This window comes from Python bivittatus, unplaced genomic scaffold (genome assembly GCF_059951505.1).
Source record: "Python bivittatus isolate LINGU-HERP-01145 unplaced genomic scaffold, Pbiv_v1 ctg000980_np1212, whole genome shotgun sequence".
Classification (NCBI taxonomy): domain Eukaryota; kingdom Metazoa; phylum Chordata; class Lepidosauria; order Squamata; family Pythonidae; genus Python; species Python bivittatus.
In genome coordinates, this window is record NW_028277125.1 from 61847105 (window position 1) to 61870135 (window position 23031).

The 23031-nt window shown below is 37.2% G+C and overlaps 2 protein-coding genes across 7 annotated transcripts in view; one reads left to right on the top strand and one right to left on the bottom strand.

Annotated features, from left to right (window-relative positions):
• Nucleotides 1-19831, bottom strand: part of INSYN2A (inhibitory synaptic factor 2A) — a 61917-nt gene extending 42086 nt beyond the window's left edge. Inside the window, exons 1-4 of one of the 5 annotated variants that reach the window (XM_088132123.1) lie at nucleotides 19707-19831; nucleotides 19267-19385; nucleotides 3664-3746; nucleotides 1083-1146 (exon numbers count right to left, since the gene is read on the bottom strand). In XM_088132123.1, the coding sequence (XP_087988249.1) occupies nucleotides 1083-1146; nucleotides 3664-3714 (115 nt within the window). In that variant the 5' untranslated portion in view covers nucleotides 3715-3746; nucleotides 19267-19385; nucleotides 19707-19831. Of the gene's footprint in view, nucleotides 1-1082; nucleotides 1147-3663; nucleotides 3747-15017; nucleotides 15073-18522; nucleotides 18822-19266; nucleotides 19488-19706 lie in introns of those variants that run through there. The other 4 variants (XM_088132127.1, XM_088132126.1, XM_088132125.1 and 1 more) reach the window with 4 other exon arrangements.
• Nucleotides 1-23031, top strand: part of DOCK1 (dedicator of cytokinesis 1) — a 458761-nt gene that overhangs the window by 201151 nt on the left and 234579 nt on the right. The window lies entirely within an intron of this gene.

Sequence of the window (23031 nt, forward strand, 5' to 3'; positions counted from 1 at the left end):
ATTAGAACATTAAAAAGAATAGCAACATACGTGACATGACAGAAACAAATGAAAAAATCCAAAGGACACATGAAATATTTAAAAATGTGCAGGTTTTCAAATTAGCTAGAATTCCTGTTAGATGGGGTGATACGACAATTGGGCTAGATTTTTTGGGTCTGAGATGGTTTAGACTCAGACTAAATACTGAAATTATAAATGGAGCTGTCACTAGTAGTTGTAGACATCAGATTACATCCTAATACAAATAAACAAGGGGTGATTCCCTCCTTCCCCATTTCAGAAAATAGTCTCTTTTCTGCTTTTTGCATTAGCAGAGTATAGCCTTGGGTAGGGTAGGGTAGTGTTTTCAAAAAACTTTATGTACTTTATTTTAGGAAACTTTGCAATAACTATCAAAAATCAGTCACCACTCTTTTGAGAACATACATGACATAGGAACTATTCCTGAACTTGAATGTTATTCACATTCCTGAGTTGTAAAGTTCGCTGTGTGTTTTAGGGCATAGATTCTTAGCCTAATCCCACCTCCCATAATCCTTGTATATATAAGGGGTAGGTGGAAGAAACTAATATACTCTGCTGCCCTGGGATTCTTGGAACTAGAATAGGATAGAACTGCACTTTAAAAAACTAACTTGATTACAAGGAAGCCAAGACTTAAGTGCTTGAATTTGAATTGTCTTAGGCTGATATCACTTATTGTCATATCACTGTCCTCCAGATGTTAATGAGACAGTAAGCCTTTAAAAATGCACTATGCACATAAAAAAGGATGTATGCATAATGTTCTCCATGAAGTTTAAATGGACAGAACAGTCCTTGCTTAAGCACATATCATTAAAAGAGTACTGAAGCCTGGCCAAATTCACAACTATTGGCTATGGCTGAATGTCCTCTCTATTCATGGGAAAATCATTATTTCTATAGTGAGGAAAGGTGAGAGGGGAAAAAAGCAACTGAAACAATTATAAAAATAAATGTCATATATTATGTTTGAATGCTATACTGGGGGTTATTTTCATTCTGCAGAATGATTGTCACTGAATAATTTTGGTAACTAACATAACTTTATAATTTACCTTCTCCTTGGAGGTTCTTCATTTCATTGGCTACAGTTATGTTTGATGACAGCATAATTAACTCCTGAAGAGATTATAGATAAAAATACCTTACTGTAAACTTAAAGTCATAAAAATAAAAAACCTAAATTTATGATTTTAAGTTTAATTTAGGCCATGAAGTTAAATCTCTAGTCTCTGCAGAAGCCTAAATTAAAGAAATTCTAGGATAAACAGATCTGCATTTATTACTAGTCATTTTATGCTGGAAATGGAACTGAATGCAAATTGGGTGATGTTCCTTATTTTTAAGAATAATGCATAAGGGAAATGTTGCTATGTATAAGCAGCCATCTATTTTTAAAAATGTTCCTATTTCTTTGTAGGCAAAGTTAATAGTTCTGAAAATGTGACCCTCCTGAACCATCCACATTTATTGGGTTTCAAATTACCAAAGAATCAATGTTCTAGAAGAAAAATACTACCTTGCTTTTTAATATTTATATATCAACGGCATACTTTTATAGAGTATTCAAACTGAAATAAGGAAATGTTAATTTTAAATGGCAAAATATTAGAGCTTGTGCTGCATATTTAATATCCCTACTGTGTTCAATTGTTAAATGTTACTAAGCTGTTGCAGGTGGCTGCTTCCACTTATGGAATACTCAGAGGGCCACACCTTAGTTTATTACCTTGCTTCACACCTATTTTAAACACATAGCTTATTTTCCTGTCTTAGGAATGAAATAAACTATTTCTGAAGAACAATGGCAAATTGCATGAGAAGACAATTTAACCATGGTTAATTTTTTTTACCAATTTTCATAATGCCTTTGGGTTGAACAGTGTAGAAAAGGTGTGAGTGAAAATTCAAAAAATTAAAGCTTGCTTATTTTGTTACAGAATAAATTGAAGAAACAAACCAGGAAAAAACATACTTAAAATGGAATAACCAATCTTTTTTGCTTTTATAGGTCAGTGTAAATTTGATCCGGACTTAAAATAAATGAATAACCAAAACAAAAAAACTAGCAAAGATATTGAAAACTATAGAGGATTGGCAGGAATTTGGTAGAGTTTAGAAATAAATGAAATATTTTATTTTATGTGCCCAAAAGCCAAGTAGTTAAATAGCATTATAGAGAAGGAAATATTTACCTTTGCATAAAATAGCAGTGGTATATAAAATCATTTGGTGGCATGGGAAAAGGGAAAGGAGAGATCAGAAAGTTAAGCATACCAGTAAGTATACTTAATAGCTTACAGCTTCTGAAAACCAAACCAGTAACTTTATTACCTTGAAGATGAAATGTGCATTCAATTTCACTCAGTCAACCAAGAAAATAAATTCAAAATAGTTCACAAACTCCATTCATTTTAGCTACTCTGAAAGTACTGAAGGAATACTGTTTAAAAGACAAAAGCAAAAATCTCTCCATTCCTTAATATGGGCATTTCTGTACATTCATTACCTTGGTGCAAGTGTAGTTAGTGATGGTGGTCAGTAAATAAGAATCCTGTCTGCTTCAAGCACTGTAAATACATGTATTATTATACAGAACTAAATATATGTGAGATACAAAGTGACTTTGCAGACAGTAATTTGAGGGGTGAATTCTTCGTTTGCTAAGACTCTTAGGTGCGTAAGTTCTGTTTGCCTCCTCTTTAGAAAATGAAACGTGCTCTGTGATTTTTATTTCTATACCAGATCACTGTAAAGTCACTGGGATCCTTTTAGTTTTCCTGCCTGATAGATATTTGGATCAACTAAAATTAAATACAGTACAACATAGTAGACTGCAGATAATTGTTCACCTATTTCACAGGATGGGGAAAAATAGGTAAGGCACTACACTTAGATATAAGTGGATACCAAATAAAAATACTAAATATAGAACAGCGAACAACAAACTCATATTTTAGTATCCAATTGCTGATACCTGCATGCTGTTATTTGTTAATTTTATGGTTCAGAAACAGGTAATGGGTTTACCTATTTACTTAAACAGTACTTTTGGAACAAACACTCTGGGATAATACCTTCTAGAAAAAGATGTGGGCTTGGTAGCGTTAATGCTCCAAACCTGTTTGGTAACTCCTTGAAAACCTGGATGTTCTCCTGGACACGTGTCCTGTCGGTTGGGTGAGCTCGTCATTGCAGTTTTCTGTCATGTTACTATGGTTATATAGTTTGTTTTTGATTGCCCTCAGGTGCCATTGTGCTATAATTTTGTCAGTGTTCACCGTTGTTATTTATTCCTTTTGTTCTGTTGGCTTTAATCCTGTGTTCACTGCCCAGAATCGCTATTTTAAGATGGGTGGCTGTATAAACCAATTATATGAATAAATACATTAACACATAGTAAATGGGAACTAATTCTCAAATAAACTTAGCTGTATGATCAATCACTTGTTTAATCACAGTAGTTTAAATTCTTTTTCTTCTCCATTTGGTATTTAACTTGGATGGGGAACTTGGACAAGTTACATAAATATTTTTATATAACTTTCGTGTGTCACAGTGTGTGTATAAAAGTCCTATTAAATGATAAAAATAGATAAAAATAAAACAACTGAAATCCAGTGGCATACCACTTACTTTCATCATTGAGGGATTGTGAGGCTGGAGATGAAAGATTGTGCATCTCATGATCAGTTCCTTTGGCCATCATGTTACTTAGCCTAAAATATAACAAATATATTATTAATAATTGTTTGTATGCAGTACTGGAAAATAAACCCCTTTTTACTTCAATAAATCTTTCTGTTTAGAGAGACACCGAAATAATCCACTCTTCAAGAGAACACAAATGGTGCTACTGTAGACATGATTTTAGAAGTGTTGGCAACCTAACAGTAATCAAACAGAAAGACATCTAGAAATTCATAATATTAAGTACAGCTTTGGGACATTTGTTTAATGAAAACTTTAGCGTATATTTAATTTCACATGCTTGTCCTATTATTATTAGATAATTTATGCTTGAGTTTGTAAATTACTATCAAATCAGTATAGGTACTCCTTGACCTACAATCATTCATTCAGCAACCATTCAAAGTTATGACAGCACAGAAGAAATGGTGGTTACGACCAGTCCTTAGAGTTCTGGCTGTCCCAGCATCCCCAGGGTCACATGATCGCAATCTGGGTACTTGGCAACCTGTTTACACTTAGCATCCATTGCCAAGTACCCCGCAATCACCATTTGCAACTTGCCCTGCCTGCTTCCCCAGAAAGTCAATGAGGAAGCTGGCAGGGAAGGTTGCAAGTTGCTGGGTTAAGTCTCCCTGACCTGCCCACTCTCCCCCAGCCTGTCTACACTCATACTCCACTTGCCACTCGTGTACCCCTGTGCACCCTCCCCAACCCTTGCCATGCCTCCCTCACATCCTCATATCTCCCCTTGTGCCCTCCCTGACTTGCAATGCACTCACATACAACCTCCCTGATCTGTGTGGTGCCTCTTGCGCACCCTCCCCGACCCACATGGCTTGAGTACCCCACCCATACCTCTCATGCACCCTTACTGGCTCGCATGGCTCCTCTCGCACACTCCTTGAACCCGCCCTGTGCCGTGCCTCTCGTGCACCCTCCCCACACCCCTGTGCACCACTTTACTCCCTTTCCCACTCAGCAACAGCCACTTACCTGCCTGCAGGTCTGGGACTAGAAACTTCTTGCTGGCTTCCTCACTGACTTTGGTTGTGGGAAGCCAGCAGGAAGTTGCCTCGCCTAACCACTATGGGACTCAGTTAATGACAGCAACTAGTACTGCAAGGACTGCTGCCGCTAAGTGATGTGGTCACATTTTATGACTGCATCACTTAACAACAGAAATTCCGGTCCCAATTGCTGTTGTAAGTCAAGAAATACCTGTATACATGTCGTTTTTATTTAAGGAATAAGACTCTATCATTATACCATATATACACATTAGGGTTATGTCTGCAATAAGTAAAAGTAGAGAAAGACTGATATATAATAGCTGCCTTACTTAGAACAGACTGACTTGCTTCAATTTCACATATAATTTAAGATACTCAGAAATACTGGCTTAGTTATAATGGCTCTCCCATTTTATTGATTCCCCCACACCTTTCAGATAATTGTACAGTTAATCAAATGAAAGACATTTATTTTGGTGGAGGAAAAATCCAAACATGTATGAAATGATTGACTGATTGACTGGCTGGGCTTAAAGCAGTGTTGTCCAAACTTGGCCACTTTAAGATGAGTGGACTTCAACTCCCAGAATTCCCCAGCCAGCAATGGCTAGCTGGGGAATTCTGGGAGTTGAAGTCCACTCATCTTAAAGTGGCTAAGTTTGGACAACACTGGCTTAAAGGCTATTTCAATCATAGTTGACCCACTGGAATAGAAACACTAGGAGAACCAGTTTGGTCTAGTGGTTATGATTCTGAGTGAGGAGCTGGGAATCCCAACTTCTAGTCCTGCCTTAGTTGTAGAAGCCAGTTGAGTCACTTTAGACCAGTCACTTTCTCTCAGCTCTAGGAAGAAGAAAATGGCAAACCAATTCTAAAAAGTACTGCCAACTGCCCGAGCCTGTTCTGTGATGTGTCTGTTTTTATTGCTACCTCTATGTATTGATTATGTCTTTGAGTTTGCTGGGGGGGGGGGTGGGTTGTATTGCATTGTATTTATTTATAACACCACTCAGTCATAAAATGTGAGGGAGGGGCTTCTAAATCTTTTAAATAAATGAACAAAAATAACTTGTCTACATAGTTGCCAGGAGTCAAGACTGACTGGAAGGCACCCAAAAATACTACATTGTAATGCACTGTACTGTACTATACATGTAGTCCTCATTTAGCAACCACAATTGGGATTAGCAGCTCTGTCGTTAAGTGAAGTGGTCGCCAAGTGGGAAATCATGTGACTGTAACTGTGTTGTCCTTTTCCCTACTCTCCCACCCTTTGGAATGCTCACCCTGGAGCTGGGATAATTAGCAAGAAAGGAATTAATGTTTGTATTTACATTCATTGGAGAGGAAGGAATTACAAGAGAGTAAGCAGGTACACAATGGGGAATACACATCAAAAGGAATGCAGTAGAGCCGGCAACCCCAAGCACACTACACAAACAGCCCGGTGTATTCCCCATTGTGTACCTGCTTACCTGCTTGTAATCCCTTCTCCAGTCTCTCTGTTCTGCAAAGGGGGTAAAAAAGAAAAACAACAGGTCAGGCATAGGATGTGTAAATGCATAGGATTGTAAATGCGGGCATTGGTTGTAAAGCTATTTTTTCAGCACCGTTGTAACTTTGAACGATCACTAAATGAGGCAGTCAGTAAGCGAGGTCTACCTGTATTGTATTTCAGGGAATATTTCTCTAAATAAATAGATACTAAGAATTATTTTCACCAGAGGATCTAAGCTGAAAGTTACAGGTGTTGAGTGTTATACTGGATCTAGGAACAGGATGTGAATTTGGAAGTGACTAAACTTATACTTGAAGTGCGGGCAGGTAAATTATACAATTCTGTTAGGCAATGACAGAAGTATTTATGTCCAAAATCTTCATTATTAATTGTAATTCTGATGTAATTCTGACATGATTCCGTTTCCTTTCAGAACAGAGTGCCTATGTCTTAAGACTCACATTTCTGAAAGCCCACTTGGCTAAGCTGTAGGTTCGAGCCCATGTTTTCAGATGCAGCCCTAAATTGATATTCTGAAAACTATTTGATGAATTCTGGTCAATAAAACTTTATTTAAGATATTTTTATCCTTTTCAGCCATTTTGTTATTAAATTTATATCCCACCTTTATTTTGTACAACCCAAGACAGCATGCATAATGCTCCTGCCTCCTATTTTCCTGTGAGTTGTGTTGGCTTGAGATTGGCCCAAAGTCATCCAGCCAGTTTTCATGCTTATGGGAGGACTAGAACTCAGAGTCTCACGGTTTCTAGTCTGGCACCTTAACCACCACATCAAACTGGCTCTCTACTACACCAAAATCACTCTCCAAAAGACACTTAATTTATAGATAGTCAATAAAAAAGTATTTTTCCCTGCAGGCTTAATCTCTCAAAGAATAGAAGAGGCAAAAGGAGTGGTGCCAGCCCTTTGAGGTAGACCAGCTAAGAAACTAAGGAATGCTAATACTACTTTTATTCTAGAGTTACAGCAATGGAATCTTGCAATATGAATGCATTTCCCCCCTCCCTGCCTTTATCTTTAAGAAAAATAGTGAGGGTCAATTCTGAGACATTTTCTCAAATTACATTTCTTCTTTGGACTCAAATTTTATCTGATGGTTGTCTTGGTTGTAGCTCTTCCTTCTGTTCCTTATGGTTATTCAGCCTACTACAGGTGGTAAGATTAGACACCATTTTTAAAAGGATTTTTTTCTCCAATAATTATCAGCTGTATATAATTTTGGGAGAATAATGGGGCTGTTCAGGTTTAACTTTGATCTCATATCCTGCTGTTGCCTGATGAAATGGCTACTGCCTAAAGACAGCTGAGAGATAACCTTGAAGAAAGTTTTAGCCTACATTTCCCACCCCACCCCATAAAGTCTGTGCTGTAAAAGTGCCTTAAAATCTGGAAGAGCTACAAAAGTAACTTGGAAAGCATCATGCAAGAGAGGCTACAAAAGAGGAAAGAGATCACATTCCTGATGGGAATATACAACCATTTGTGTATGTCTAAAATATGTTGTTGCAGACTGCGACAGCACGTCTATTACTGAATAGATTTTCAAAGTTTCTTCCGGAGAGCACTTAAAACTTGGCTCCTCTCCCAGGCATTGGGATAGGGCAAGGTCAGGGTGGGATGAGAGCGTGGGCGCATCAGGGAAGTGTGGCTGGGGCACCAGGTTTTTCTGTCTTTAGTTTTGTTGGTTTTATATTGGTTTTTTGGTTGGAAGCTGCCCAGTTGTTTTAAGCCACTGTACACATGTTGTAAACAAACAAACAATTTGAATATTGGAGAACACCACCACAATTGTGAGGGTAGTGAAGAAAACATACCAATGTATCTTCAAATAACAGATTTTTTTTTCAAAACTGCTATCTCTGCTACAATTGCGTGTATGAACCAAAACAGTTGGTAAATAGCTGTGTACAATTTATGGATAAACAACAATTGATTCTGGCTGTTGGTTGAATATGCATCAATTTCAGTTCTGCTGTTAGAAAAGATGAGATTAAGGTCGGTTAATATGACAATGGCTTGTCCAGTTATTCTGGATTCTATTTAGTTAGTTACTATGCTTACAAGGTGTTTGAAGTGATGAGGGTTACCTTTTGTTTCTTCAGTCCTTGCCCCTACTTCTAACTAAATTAGACCCAGAGCCAACTGACTTCACAATTAGAGTGCTAATGAATGACTTTCTGAAGGTCAGATTTATTATTTAAAAGATTTACAGTTTTTAGTTTTACAGTTTAAATTCAGTTATAAGAAGTCTCTAAAAAGCCTTTCCCTTGACCCTGGAGAAGGTCCAAAAAGTGATTGGGAAAATGGATTAACCCATTCCAGTGAAGTGTTCAGCCAAAATATGGGACTGACATTGTTTTAAATGCAGTGGTTGATAATCTACACCTAAAATGGGTAAGAAAAATGCAGACTTCTCATCTAGTGGAGTTGGGCCATAGGGAACAATATTGTAGAATTTCCATCCTTTTTGCTGAATTGTGTTCTGTTGATTGCATGGGATAGCGGGGAAGCTATTATTTGGTATGGTGGCTATTGGCCTATGGCTAGGAAAGCCAATGCTTTGGTGGCCAGGGCGGCTGTTAATATTAATGGGGGCCATGTTAGGCTATGCAATATTACAAAGTGAGGTCTATATCATCATTTGTAGGAGAGGCATGGAACACTGGGGCCACAAATTAACCATCTTGGTTTATGTTGTCTCACAGAGAACTGTTCTACTATTGTGTCCACACATACAAATGGACACAAAACGTCTGGGCTTTGGAATGAGTATTTATAAATATGTTGACTCTCGTCTATGTTGAGACTTCTTAACTGAGGAAACAGTGGAAATATGACTTGGGTTTTACAATTTCTTATTATTTGTAATTTCAGTTTCTACAGCCTCTGACTTGCACACAAATCTGGACAGTTTACAAGGATTAAAATCAACTATGTAACCAGAAGTCTTAAAAAATGAACATACTGGGAGAAAAACCCACAAAAATTAAATAACAATCTCAGTCTCAGTGGTGTGCTTACAACATCCTGGCCCATTGCCTATGGAAACAGCTACTTATTTAAAGTTCTTTTGGGCTTGATGAGTAAACAAGCTCAATTTACTTCCAAGTAGGAAGATGCTGTAGATCACCAGAAATAAAGGCACTTGGACTGCAATTCATCCCTGTTGTGGAAACGATTCTACTCTCACTGAAAATACTTCAGCTTGAGAAACTTCAACTGCCAATGATGCAGTAATTAATTAAAATTGTGCTTGCAAAATTATGCCTGCTACTTTTTCCTGAGTATCAAAAAAGGTTTGCACAAGTTTAGTGACTGCAAAATATGGCAGTCAGGCTGTTAACCAGTTCATATTATTGATTACTATGTCAATTCTCATACCAATTCAAGGAATTGTGTGTGTGCGTACCTTCGAATCAGTTTCTGACTCCTGATGACCTGCTGAACAAGTCCCTGCAGTTTTCTTGGCAAGATTTTTGGAAGTGGTTTGCCATTGCCTCCTTCCTAGGGCTGAGAATGACTGGACCAAGATCACTCAGCTGGTTTTGTGCCTAGAACTCACGGTCTCCTGGTTTCTAGCCTGATGCCTTACCCACTACACCACTGTTTTTCTCAAGGAATTCACTCTACATTTAAAAACTTAAATTGTTGCTTCATCTCTATCTGAAAACAACCCATCTTTTTCTGAATCTGCACTGACTTTAGGATATACAGGAGAATCTTTTTTAACTACCAACAGTATGAACGAAAAATAACAGAAGTATAAAAGGAAATAATGGTTGATTTGAATTTAATGGATTTTTTTCCTTTTCAGTAGCTATACAGTATATTTTTTAAATGGAAAAAAAATAAAAAATGTTATTGAACTTGTATCAAATCGCAAGCCAAGCCACAATCTGGTAAAGTGACTGAATGCTTTTAGTTTAATCTGTCATGTATTCTGTGGATCTCATATCCCACTTATTATGCACTAGGTTGCTATTTCAATTTAGCCCATAATTTGATAGCAGTATTCCAGAGTCAGGAAAAAACTATTAAAAATTCATCTGGATTGTGTGAACTTTTCACTTCTACATGATGCCAAACTTTGATGTCCAGATTTGTCACAAGAATCTGTATGAAGAACCCGCAGTAATATTAAGGGAAAAAACTGATGGCATTAATTATTTAACTGAAGACAGAAGGTATAATACAGAAATGATAGAACACTGCCGATTATACATAAATGTTAAAACTGTGCAAACCATGTTACATCTAAACTTACGTACATAAGTATTTTTTTTTTCTGTTGAATATATTTACTCATAGTCAGGAAGCCATGTCGAAAAAGAGGAGAGGAATTAATTGCTATTTAACTTATGAAAATACAAGACTTTTGCAGCATCAGAAATTAGAACAAATCAGAGTGTAAAGGTTTGACCCCCCCCCCCCCGAAAATCTATAATCTGATGAAGCACACCACAGATAATGCCATGTTAATTTCAGGATTCAGAAAATACTCTCACAGAGTTTCAAGACTGATGAAATTTCAGCTAAAATGTGGCAGTTACGAAAGGAGCCAAGCAGAACAGGAAAAAAAAAGTATAAAATAACTTCAATATACTGTTGAAGAACGAAAAAAAAATCATATTCAATTAAAAAGAAAAAGGAGGATATGAGTGCTTTCTGATGAGTGACCATATTCAGGACAGCACTCAAAGCATGAAGTTCAAGAACAGCTCAATAATAAGATTGTAATCATTGACTTGGCAAGTAGGGCAAGGAGATACAATATTCAAAACTGCTTCAGTCTTTCTCCAATAACACTATAGTAAGCCTAAAGAAAAAGAAGTGCTGATGTGGAAAAAACAGCAGCAGCAGCTAAACTAATTAAAAATTATGTGAAGGTGTTTCAAATATCTGACTGAATAAACATCTGCAGAAGAAAAACAATGCATATCCTGCAGAACATTCAGAACTCTCACTGCACAGCAAGGACAAAAGTATTTTCTCAGTAGTTGCTATAACTATCATACAAGCGACCAGAGACAAATTATTGTAGCTCCTTTTCACAAATGTATAGCAATGCTATTTCAGTTCAGGGGTTCCAATTGATTAGTTTATTTCAGCATGGCTTCTGTTCTTCGTATAGTGAAATGTGAAGAAGTTATATCATGCCTTGTCTGGATACAATAGGTATAAATCCATTTGCCGAATATGAACTTGATAATGTTGATTCCAGTAGCAACACATTAACACATCTGGTACTTTTCATATCATGGACGTGATTAAGAGTCTAAGTCCAGTGGCACGAATACCTCTATAGTCCAATTTCACAGTAGTACCTATAGCCCAACAGAGACGTCTGTGCTGCTGTAAGAATTTGTTTCATCACTGCGCTTCCCTTGAACTATAGTAATCACTGATATACAAAGAGCTACTCTACGTGAAATCTGCTGTAGTTTCCAATAAACTTTTGCTGAATCTTCTGTGGTACAGTGTCTAAGTACAGGATGTCCTGGATTCATGTACATCATGCAGAGGAGTCACAATGCAGGAAAGTCATTACAGTTATTTGTGGTGGGTTTTTTGCCTATATGTCCATGAGACATATATCCAACCTCATTTTTCTTACTGAATGACTAGCCAAATACACACACACACACACACACACACTCTGGTTTTTTTTTAAACCATTGTGGCAAAAGGCATTAGCAGTATAGCTAATGAACCAAAAGGAACTAACCTAGAACAAGTGATTCTAATGTTTGCTGTGCTAAACAGGGATGAGTATATGTTCTATGGTGCATTGATAATATAATAGATAATTGTGTTGATAAATGTTTGGTTTATATGCTAGCAATTTAGTGTATGCTTAGTGACAGGACAGTGGCACATGTAAGAAAGCACTCTCTTACTGATAGTGCCTAAAACATTCTAATGATTTCTGAGGCTTCCACCTATTCAATCTGGTGGAAAAGACTGTCAGTCTTCACAATAATGTCCAGTAAAAGGAAGCACCAATGTAGTGTTACATAGGAAGTAAATCATTTTATGAAAGATTCAGCCTTATTATCATAAGGAAGCGTATAAATGAAGTTATGTCAATTCAGAAAAAAAGGTTGTATTATTACAATATTATTGAAATTAAAGGGTAAAACAGAATAGGACAAAACAATAATAAAGCAAGACTGTCTCTTTACAGTTTCAGAAACAAAGATGGTAAATGTATTGAAAGGTATCTCAGAACAAAGAAAATAGATGGCTTGCTTGCTTTATGGCAAATTGTTTCCATGCATTGCAATCACTGATCACAAGCTTTGTGATAGTATATATATACTTGCAAGAAATGGAAACCTATCAAACAAGGTCTCTGTATTCTGTGCAGTACATAAGGGCAGTAATCACTTATGCGTTGGTTTCTCATCTGAATTTACCATTGCACAGACATTATGAGAAGCAACTAGTCAATAGGAAGACTGACTAGGGAAAGGGGAACAGAAAATATACAGTGACATATATGAAGTTAACTAATGCTACCATGCAGTTCAGTGAATGCTACAAAGAAATAACTACTGTCATATATCTTACAAATACATTTCACAGTACTTCACGTATTGGGCAAATAAGCAATTTCCTTTTCCATAGAAATAAAAATAAACCAGCACTGCATCATGAAATAGCCCAGACTGTCAGATGCTTTTTCAGAGTTTAACAAGGACTATAATAGTAGACAAGCTATCTATAAGAGAACTCCCCATCCTTATTTAACACATCTTCAGAAATAAATACCATGATGTCCTGGCAAATATTATGTGGTTACAAGTGGAACAGTCTTTGATAGCTACAACAGAAGATCCAGTTTAGGTGTTAAATGGACTTCCTCTTGTATCACTCTTCTCTGTCAACTCTAGCAACTGTGTTGCATTTCTTCTACATACTTATGAAAAGCTCATATTTGTTTCATGATTCCTCTGTAAAGGCTGCATCTGATGAGACTATCTAGAAATTCAATTTCAGTTGTTAAATGCACACAAACAGTACTGACACTGAGGTATAAGCCAAGAGGCAAGATAGATAGATAGATAGATAGATAGATAGATAGATAGATAGATAGATAGATAGATAGATAGATAGATGTCAAGCAATATCAATATATATATATATATGCCAAGCAATTTATCAGTATATAAATATCAGCATATTTATAATATGCTCAGTGACAGACTGGAACGAGCAAAATCTTGGCCAAACCATACAAAAAGGGGTGCTACTTTAAGAAGATATGTTTGTAGAAAACTCTGGCTGTACTAAGTTTGCACTTGGAGAGCAAATAATGCTGTTTAAATCAGAACAAAAGCAGGATTTGTGTAATAGCAAAATATGAATATACAAGTAATAAAATCAGCACTTGAATCTTAGTTGTAACTTGCTCTTTGTATGTGCTCTTCTGAGATAGGATGCTACTTCCCAGATATTTGGCATAGGAAAAAGTAAAGATTTGAAGAATTGGGAAAGATATGTTGTTCAACAACTTGAACTCTGTCATTAAGACACTATCACTTCTGGGGTAATAGTAACTTAGCTATGTAGCAGAAACATAACAGAGGTGTCATGTATCTTCTAATAAAACTTTATGTATGGTATTTTATGTATTTTATTGTAAACTTATTTTGTTTGAAGTCACTTGCTGTATACTAACTCACTTGACCTGATTGCAGAATTAAATGTATAATATTTTTTTCACGTGATGAAAAAATACAACTTATGTTGAAAGAAATATACACTACCATGAGTCCATGTGGAATGTCAAAGTACATAAATAAATAAAATTATAGAGAGTTATGTAACCACTTTAGTAACATACCTGTATTTCCTAATGTAAATGTTCTGAGATAGTACATTTACTTAAAAGAAACATTATGGTCGGCCTTCTCTAACCTGATGCCAAATAACCATCAAGTAAGTAAGTGAGGTACAATGACAACAGGCTAAGAAAAGCTGTGCAGGATCAGATGAAGGACAAATCTAATCCAGCATTCTGCTCCCTTAATGGCTATGAAAAGATTGTAGGAAATTGACAAGAACATGAACACACCTGGTACTGAGAAATCACTCACCTATATTGGCTCTGATATCGGAGATAACAGAAGCATAAAAACTAGTAGACTCTGACAGCCTTTATTCCCCATGAATGTATTGATTGAATTTATAGCTCATCTTTTTGTTCAATCCCCTTTTTAAAATTATCCAAGTTGATGGTCATCACTGCATCTTACAGTTTACTTGGCATAGTCCTGAACCCTGTTTGGGTATTTAAGAAACAGACCAGACCTCATCTGTTTAGTTTCCCAATTTCTTTGAGTATACCTCACCCCTTCAGCCGCTGACTTTCAGCATAAGGGACAGGGTCTGAAAGGTAGGAAAATTGGTGGGGGGGGGGGAAGAGAGAGGAAACTACTATTGTATAATTACACTCTATTCTGGGTCAATACTTTAACTGACTTTACTATTAACTGACTTATAGTTAAATAGACTTTACTATTTAACTTAGTTTTGAGATTTTCCTTTTGTGATTGTTCTAGCTGCTCACACAGAACTTAAGGCCCATCTCCTCTTCTTGGTTATATATTTTATCTGTCTTCCTGCATTTTATAAATTCACGGTGCCAATAATGTAGTACGACTGCAAAACTAAAAGTAAATAGAACTCTAATGCTACAGTTTGTAACACAATTTGAAAAATGGCAAGCTGCAAAATGTTTGGGGAAGATTCCAAGCACTTACTATCTTGAAAGTAGTACATTGCTCCCTTGTACTTCTTTAATAATGGGTCTTCTTTCTGTTGAAGATATAAAAATCTGATTTGTATGGTCTTCTGTGTTTTCTGTATACCTACGACTGGATGTAGGTTACTGTAGCCTTTGAATTTTTGTTATGCCCTTAGTCCCAGGTTCTGTGAATTAAATTATTCATGAATGTACACTGGAGCATTAATCACTTGTAATGATTCATGAATGAGGTTATCTAAAAATGTTAAACCCTATGCTATAATTATTCACACTGACAGTGTCTTGACATAAATCTGTTTGAAACTTTACAGTTGAGCTGTGAAGCTAATTTATATAGAATTCTGTTTGAGAATTGTGTACTGAAAACAGTTGGGTTTTCTGAGCTGTCCATTTTTTTCAGTGATACAGCTTGTGATTAAGTCATCACATGAAGAAGTCATATTAAGCCCCAGCAATAAACAAACAGAATCACCATATTATACATCACTATTTTTAAAATGTAAAGGGAAATCATGCTACATGACTCCTCATTTAATGCAATGTCAATTAAATCATATATTGGTGTAAATCACTTGTTCTAAAGCTACTGTCAAGTGAACTGATCAGATTTCATTAGTTATTACAAAACCATCTGGATAAGTTCTGGTTCATTGGTGATATCACATACAGTGATGTTGACTGTGTTTTAATGGATTAGATTTGAACCAACTGCATCCTTAACAGACTGACCTGTAAAGCTTATACAGAGGGATGGGAACATACCCAGTTACATGTCTTAACCTCAGTGAGATTAATATGGTGGGAGAATATTTTGCACATAAAATGAACTTGTCTATGAAACATGTATATGTTATGTTCATAACTCATTTATAAAGCATTAGCTTTTTAAAAGGCTATTAATTAGCACTGCGTTTATACACATTATAGTCTGAAACTCTTCCTAGAGTTGTAAATGCAGACTTGCCTTAGGAGAAAGAAATCTGATAAATGCCAAAATAGTAATGTCAATAATGAGAAGACTGATTGTTATTCTTAATCAATTCTAACAATGTGACCCTTAAAATTGGGATTTGTCGATTTATACCATTACGACCAAGACCCATGGAGCCCTGTAGAGGCATGGTTTATAAATTAAAAATAGAAACTAATTTCAAAACTATAGAACATATTTGGCAATGCAATCTGGTAGTCTAGCATATTGGTCAGGCAATGTGACTGCAATTTCTTTATCTAATATAGCAAATTAAGGTGTCAAATACATTAAGAGTTGAGAAGCTTTATTGCACTCTGTAAAGCTTAGAGACAGTATAATTAAAAACAATTTGTGTTTTTTTTCAGTTATGCTATTATTTTCAAGACATATTATTTACTGGAATTGAGAATACATGTATTTTATCTTCTTTATCTCCAGCAACTATGGCATTTTCCATGCACGATCATAAGTGACTGTTACACACTCAGCATAGAACAATATAACTACACTGTGAAACTAAAGATCCAAATTTATGGCCACTCCTAAAGTATATGAAAAAACTGTTCATTTTTTTAGCTTTGCTGGCTTTCAAAAAGTTCTATATATACGTGTTAATACTGGGGTCTACAACTGTTTCTAAGACAACAAAAAAAACTTCCTTGAGTTTAACAGTTTTCTCTAAGCTGTTCCTCTCCATGTTGACTAAGAGTTTGTGCATATTAATCCCTTCACCTCTGGACAGCATGATGTTAAAGGTGGCTGGCTATCAATGGTTATGGTTTCTGCTTCTGACTCAATTTCAACATATATTTAAGAATTTTTGTAAATTAGGCTGCAATCCTTTACCCAGTGCTTGGTGTAAAACCCCACTGAATTCAGTAGGGTTTACTGTGAATAGATCTTTAGGATTGATCTGTTAGGTTTGATATGAAAATAGTTAACACCATGTACTTTATTTCCCAACCCTAAATCACTTTGGGTGGGGGAATCAATTTAAAAAACCGTTCCGCTTTCTTATTCCCATATCAAGTGGCAATCCCCCCCCCCCCCATTTCATGGTTGCTCACGTATTCTATTGTTAGTAGTTTACTATCGGTTGATTTTGATTCAGTCTCCTTCAGTTCTATTTTTGACATCCATCCTTTTTGGCAAAACTGCTAACTTGGAACATGCGAAGATGTTTCTGTAAGGACTGCCCTTTTAACTTAATGAAGAAGCCAGTGTACTGAATGTTAAGCAGTTTAAATGTTTTAACCTTTGATCAGTAATTTATCTTTATTATTTTTATTAACTGATTACCCATTTATGTATTTATAAGGAATAATAATTTCTAGATATTTAAACTGTTCACAGTATTTTAGAAAAAAGAACTTCATATCATTCATTTGAATCTACAATACTTATTCTACTATAAAAACTTACTTAAAATGCATGCTTATATGATATAAGCCAATGTAAATCCAGAATTCACTGATTTAAAAAAACACTTTAAAAGAAAATTATGCAATTCTTCTACCTAGTAACCAGTTCATTCATCTATAGCTAGATACAGCATTCCTGCATTTGTGCTGCTTATAAGCTCAGACATAAAATATTACAACAAAAACATTCATTTCAAACTTTAGTAAGAAAGTAGACACTTGTCTACCTGTAACAAGGATATATCATATGTACACATGCACACACATGCAACTATTACTTTATCTTCCTAGTTTAACATCTCTATTAAAAACTTAAATAGTGAAATTATGAGTATATGCACAATGATGGAATGGCCACATCATGTGATGTCTACCTAGTAATTTTTCATCTATAATCTTGATGTGAACCTACATACATTCAAAATCCGAGATACAGAATATATGAGAGGTATGAACTTTAGAATGCAAAAAGGTAAGGAACACATGGACAATTCCTTTTATCATTTTGTTTAAAATATCTTACTATTATTTTACTACAGCATGCATTTGCTTTCCAAAATTGGGAATGGATCTTCTAATCTCTCTTGTGCAGCTACTAATGAGTTAAATTTGACAGGCATATAGGGGATTATTTCAGCTATTTCAACTGGCAAGGTTGAAATTATACCACTTCACTGCCTGCCCTAGCTTTGCAGTGCAAGGAGAGGGCTTCTGCTCCTTTGGGACAGCATCTTTCGAGACACGTTCACACAAACAGAGCATTTTGTTCCAGGGCTTTCCAGCTTGTGAACGATGGTCTAAAGCTCACATTTTAACTCTCCAACCTTCTCTCTCCCCCTCCTCCAAATCCAAGCTCTCTAGCTGCAATCTTTGCGCCCCGTTATTATTGGAGCTCGCTCTAGCGTTTTATTAAGTGGAGAAGCTGAGGTCACAGGAGAGGATTTTTATTCGAGTGCTAAAGACGCAAGGCGGACACCTCCCCCCTCCCCGTCAGCATGAGGCAGCAGGACGCAAGGTCCCGGCGAGCCGGCCGCTTTGACTTTGGGTCCTGATACGCGCCTTTGCCCCCTTTATTTCCCGTACCTGATGCATCTCAATGGGATTACCTGTTTAATGGGCTTTAATAGGGAGGAGGAACAAAGGTTCCGTTCTTTTCGGAGAGCGGTTCTCCCCAAACGCCAACGGCTTCAAAGCCTAGCTAATATCGAGGTCCGTGGTGTGCCTTTCGGTGGGAAGTTCTCTACCGCACTTCAACTTAGCGGCACGCTATTTACTTGGGGTAGTCTCCATTATCATGCAGATCCAAAGGCAGACCTAATTATACAGTCTCATTTCTGGAGGAAAAACGAGTAGTATCGGCGGCGGCGAATCTTCTTTAGCACCAGCGGAGAGATTAGTTGCAAACCTACGGCCGGGAAAAGGAAGAACCCGTCCGCCTTAGCACTTCGTGTATTGAATAGCGAGTGACCCGTGTAAGATTTGGGGGTATTTTTCCAGAAGAGCGAGGACATGTGGAGTAGTATTCTCCCGGCTCTCCGCACCCCCGCTTATTTCCCGTGAAACTTATAAGATGCAATCGCGAATGTACGGGAGCCACGTCCTATTGCATAACAAACCGCTTTCTCTCTCCTTCGCCCTCCCCCCTGTAAATGTTACGCGTCTCGTATATGCATGCTCATACTTCTCCCCGTGAAGTTTTAATTAGGCAGCCATGGTAACTCACTATTCTCACGAAGCCTCATTCCAGCAAGATGCTGAGGCTTGTCAGGCACTCTGATCCTTTGGGAATCTGGGGCAGCGTCTGCAGTTTTCCCATAATTTCGGCTGATTTGTAGCGCGAGGTTGCTTACCTTACAACGTTTCCTTAGAAATAAGTAAAGGTCAGTGCAGTTCCTTTGCGATGATGCATCTCTATCAGCTCACTTCTGCAAGCTTGCAGAGGAACGATCCACTCTCGCAAGAGCATCTGCTGCAAGATAACACCAAGGAGATTAAAAAAAAAAAAATTTCCGGAGACCCCCAATCACTATCCACCCCTGCTTTTCTTCTTTCTCCTCGTTAGATTTCGCAGTCAAACATTAATTCATTCGTGAGTCGTTGAGGCAATTCAATGCCAGAGTAACAGCAGAAGCCACGCAGTCCTGGAAATGTCCTCATTTACTGAACTCCCTCCAATGAGATCTCAGATCTGATTAAAAAAATAAAACGAGGGCGGGAGGCTGTTGTAGGGAGAAAGGCGGAGAAGGGGGTGGCGGCGGGGCTCCTGCTTTCAGCAGTCCCCGTTTCAAACCTGGCTCCCAGAGCTGTTCACTTTGAAGCATTTTCTGTCGTCCCCCCAGTCTTGCAGACAGGAGTCGGGGAAGCTCGGTTTCCTCCTACTTTAGGAAATGCACAAGCGAAAGGGGAGCGCGTGCCACCAGCCGGTATCTCGGTGCGAGCGGGAGTAGGTCTGCGCGTATGCGCGCGCGCGCGCGCTTCTCACCGGAAAAGGGACGGGAACTGGCGCTTCTCCTCCACTAGGGAGAGTTCGCGCCTCCCTGGGACGCAGGCAGACTGTGAGTAGGAACTTGTTGAGTTTAGAGTGAGTCGTCCTTCAAATAATGGCTCTCGTAAAGGGAGAGCTGTTGAAAGCAGAGATGCCACATGCTTGAGCATCGAAAAGGACCGGAGACAGCAGAAATGTCCAAAGTCTTGACTGACTCCTTAAGAACCATTTTATTGTTTGTCAGTAATACAATATAACTACATTTTTGGGCTCCATGGAAATGGACAAGGATCACTTGGGTTCTTGACCAGCAATATGCAACTTGCACAACTGGTAATGAACAGTGGGACGGAAAGCAACAAAATATATCTAATTACTGAAATATATACACCTGAGGTACATATTTAGTTTTTTATTATGTCTCTTCGTTCCCATATTTATTTCTTGAAATTATTCCTATATTGTACCACTACCAGAAATCTGCACAGTGCAACATATAGAATGGAGGTCTGGCACAGTCCCATATAACTTTTAGAAAGTGTGTTTAGGTTTGTAGAAAATATTGTACTTGTGTGGATATAAATGGCACATACTGCATATTTTGAATAAATTGCAAAGACTGCAGTGCAGTGCAGTGGTTAAACCCACTAGAGAGACCCAGTGCTTTTAAGATCTTCTGTGGGTTCCTTCAGGCACTGGTTTAGGTATGTTTTTTAAATGTGACCTATTTGGCTGGCAGTTTTTAGATACAAGTGAAGCATTTGTTCAACAGAGCATTAGAATTATGTTCAGAGATAGCCTGATGTGTCACAGATACAGAACACCTCCACTTGGCAATTTGTCATATGGGCACCAAAAATGGTTAAATCTCCTGTCCCAGGCCCCTACCTACACTCAAGTCTGCCTCACCACATATTAAGGGGAACAACTGATGGCTGTTTTACTGCTGGCAAGTGACACTCAGTAGTAGGAGAAACAGGAGAATTTAATAATGGTTTTCTTTGTCCCATGTTAGAACTATAAGTACACACTGCTTGCAAGACTTGTTCCTGAAATGGAATATGAATCAGAAGTTGGGACTGTGGTTATGCTGGTATTTTTTTTGCTGACTCAAAAATGAGGGTAGTATGTTAACACAGCCTTTGAGAAAAGTCTTGTGCCTATTTAAGATCATCTTCAGGTACAAGCTACTTGATTACCGTGCAGCGGCCAAGGATAGGAACGTTGCCTTTGAGAATTTCAATGCAAAGAGACATGTTTTCTTTACTCTTGTGGTAAAACAATGCAGACTTTGCACTGAGCTTGATCATAACCAATAACCAGTTTTCCTGCACCGTTAAGTAGGAAGCAGAAAAAACTGCCTTTTTTTAGAATGGGAGATCTATGGGATAATTTTTTGGCCTGTACTGTTGGTTGTCTATTATGTTTTCCAATAGGTTAGTTGTCATGACTTTTATATGAGCACAGACTCATAATTTATGCCAGCTTTAGTGCAGCCCCATCATAATTTCTCTGATGATCACTGTGATGTGATGCACTGATATATTAAATTATGGATGAGAGGGATAACAGCTATCCTATTATATCCTGTTTATTAAATCTCTGCAAAGCATACATTGTCATTACTGCTTCAGTCTAGCAATAAGACAAGATAGAGCTATATTTGTTTTGCGAGGAACTAAATGCTGCAGTCATACCAAGTAGCTGATAGAGTGGTTCAAGGATGTCATGTTAACTTCCAGTGTTTACCATGGGGTGAACAATAAATGAATGCTTTTTACATTGTCAGTGATTGAAAATGTTTTCCATTACAATTCTTATCTTATGAATAATTAGTTATCTGTTGTCTTCATCTGCAACCAGGCTGCTAAATCTGAAAGGTGATGTTTAACTTAACTAAAACCTACAGGTAACTGATTCTTTTGAAAAAGTAGAGTTACCAATGTGGGATGTTTGTCCAGAAGGGATTATGCAGCTAATGTCAATTTTAATAATAGTTAAGTTTTAGTACCATAACTCTCTCACTGTGCAGTCTCAGAATGCACTTTCTTTATAACCTATATACACTGATTTATTCTCCATGCAATATCAGGAGCCATCTTGTTTAATGTACGAGCTACTTTTGTTGGACTGTTCATTTTCTTAGTGACCAATCTGTGAAGTGACTTATTTAAATATGTCATAACTGGAGGGTCACTATGCATCGTGGACTAACCAGCAAGGATACCAAACCTCGATTAATTTGGGTGACAAATATAGTGTGCTTCACATTCTTTGTTTGAATAATGACTGTATTCTATTCTATGCATGTTAATGTTCTCTTAAATCTGAAGAGGACTAAATAAGCAATATACTGTGATCAAATCTAAACACAAAAGTAGCTTGGTATGTATGCCTATGTTTTCTGACAGAGAAATTAACTCTTCACAGATGAAAGATATGAAAAACGCAAAAGCTATGTCAATAAAATATTTAGTACTGTGAAATAATACCTGAGAAGTCAATTGTTCGTTTTCTAGTACTTATTATTCTTAAACGTTTAAAAAGTAAATGGTGATATTGTTAGTTTCTTTAGCAAGTAATCATTACTGAGCATAGTAATCATTTTTATGTCAACTTTCTTCTCTTAATTCTATTCTTTGCACATTTTGTTCTTCTTTCTTCATAAATTATCAGCTGCTTTGTAATTCAAAATAAACAGTTTCTCTGTAATTCACATCAGGAATATAATTACTTCTAATGGTGATAGGAAAAACTGGACTATTCTTTTCTCATTTTAAGTTTTTATTAATAATAAGATAAACCTGGACTTAGTCAAACCAGTGAAAATCCAAAGTATTCAGAGAAAAATATTTTTTGAAGTTCTTCACTCATGCTTACCAAGTGATCTTAACTTAGCTATTCTTGCTCAGAATAACCTCACAAGGTTTATTTGAAAGATAAATTGGAGAAATGGCAAAGGTACTATCTGTCAGGTTCGGTCAGCACGAGGCTTCAGGGAAGCACGGGGTTGCAGGGAAGCTCGCAACCAGACCACGCGGAATCCACCGGCGGTAGCTAGCGGGGAAAAGAGGAACCGAAAGCGCCGCTAATTAACGAGCCACCTGCGGCCAGCTAAACAGGAAAACCG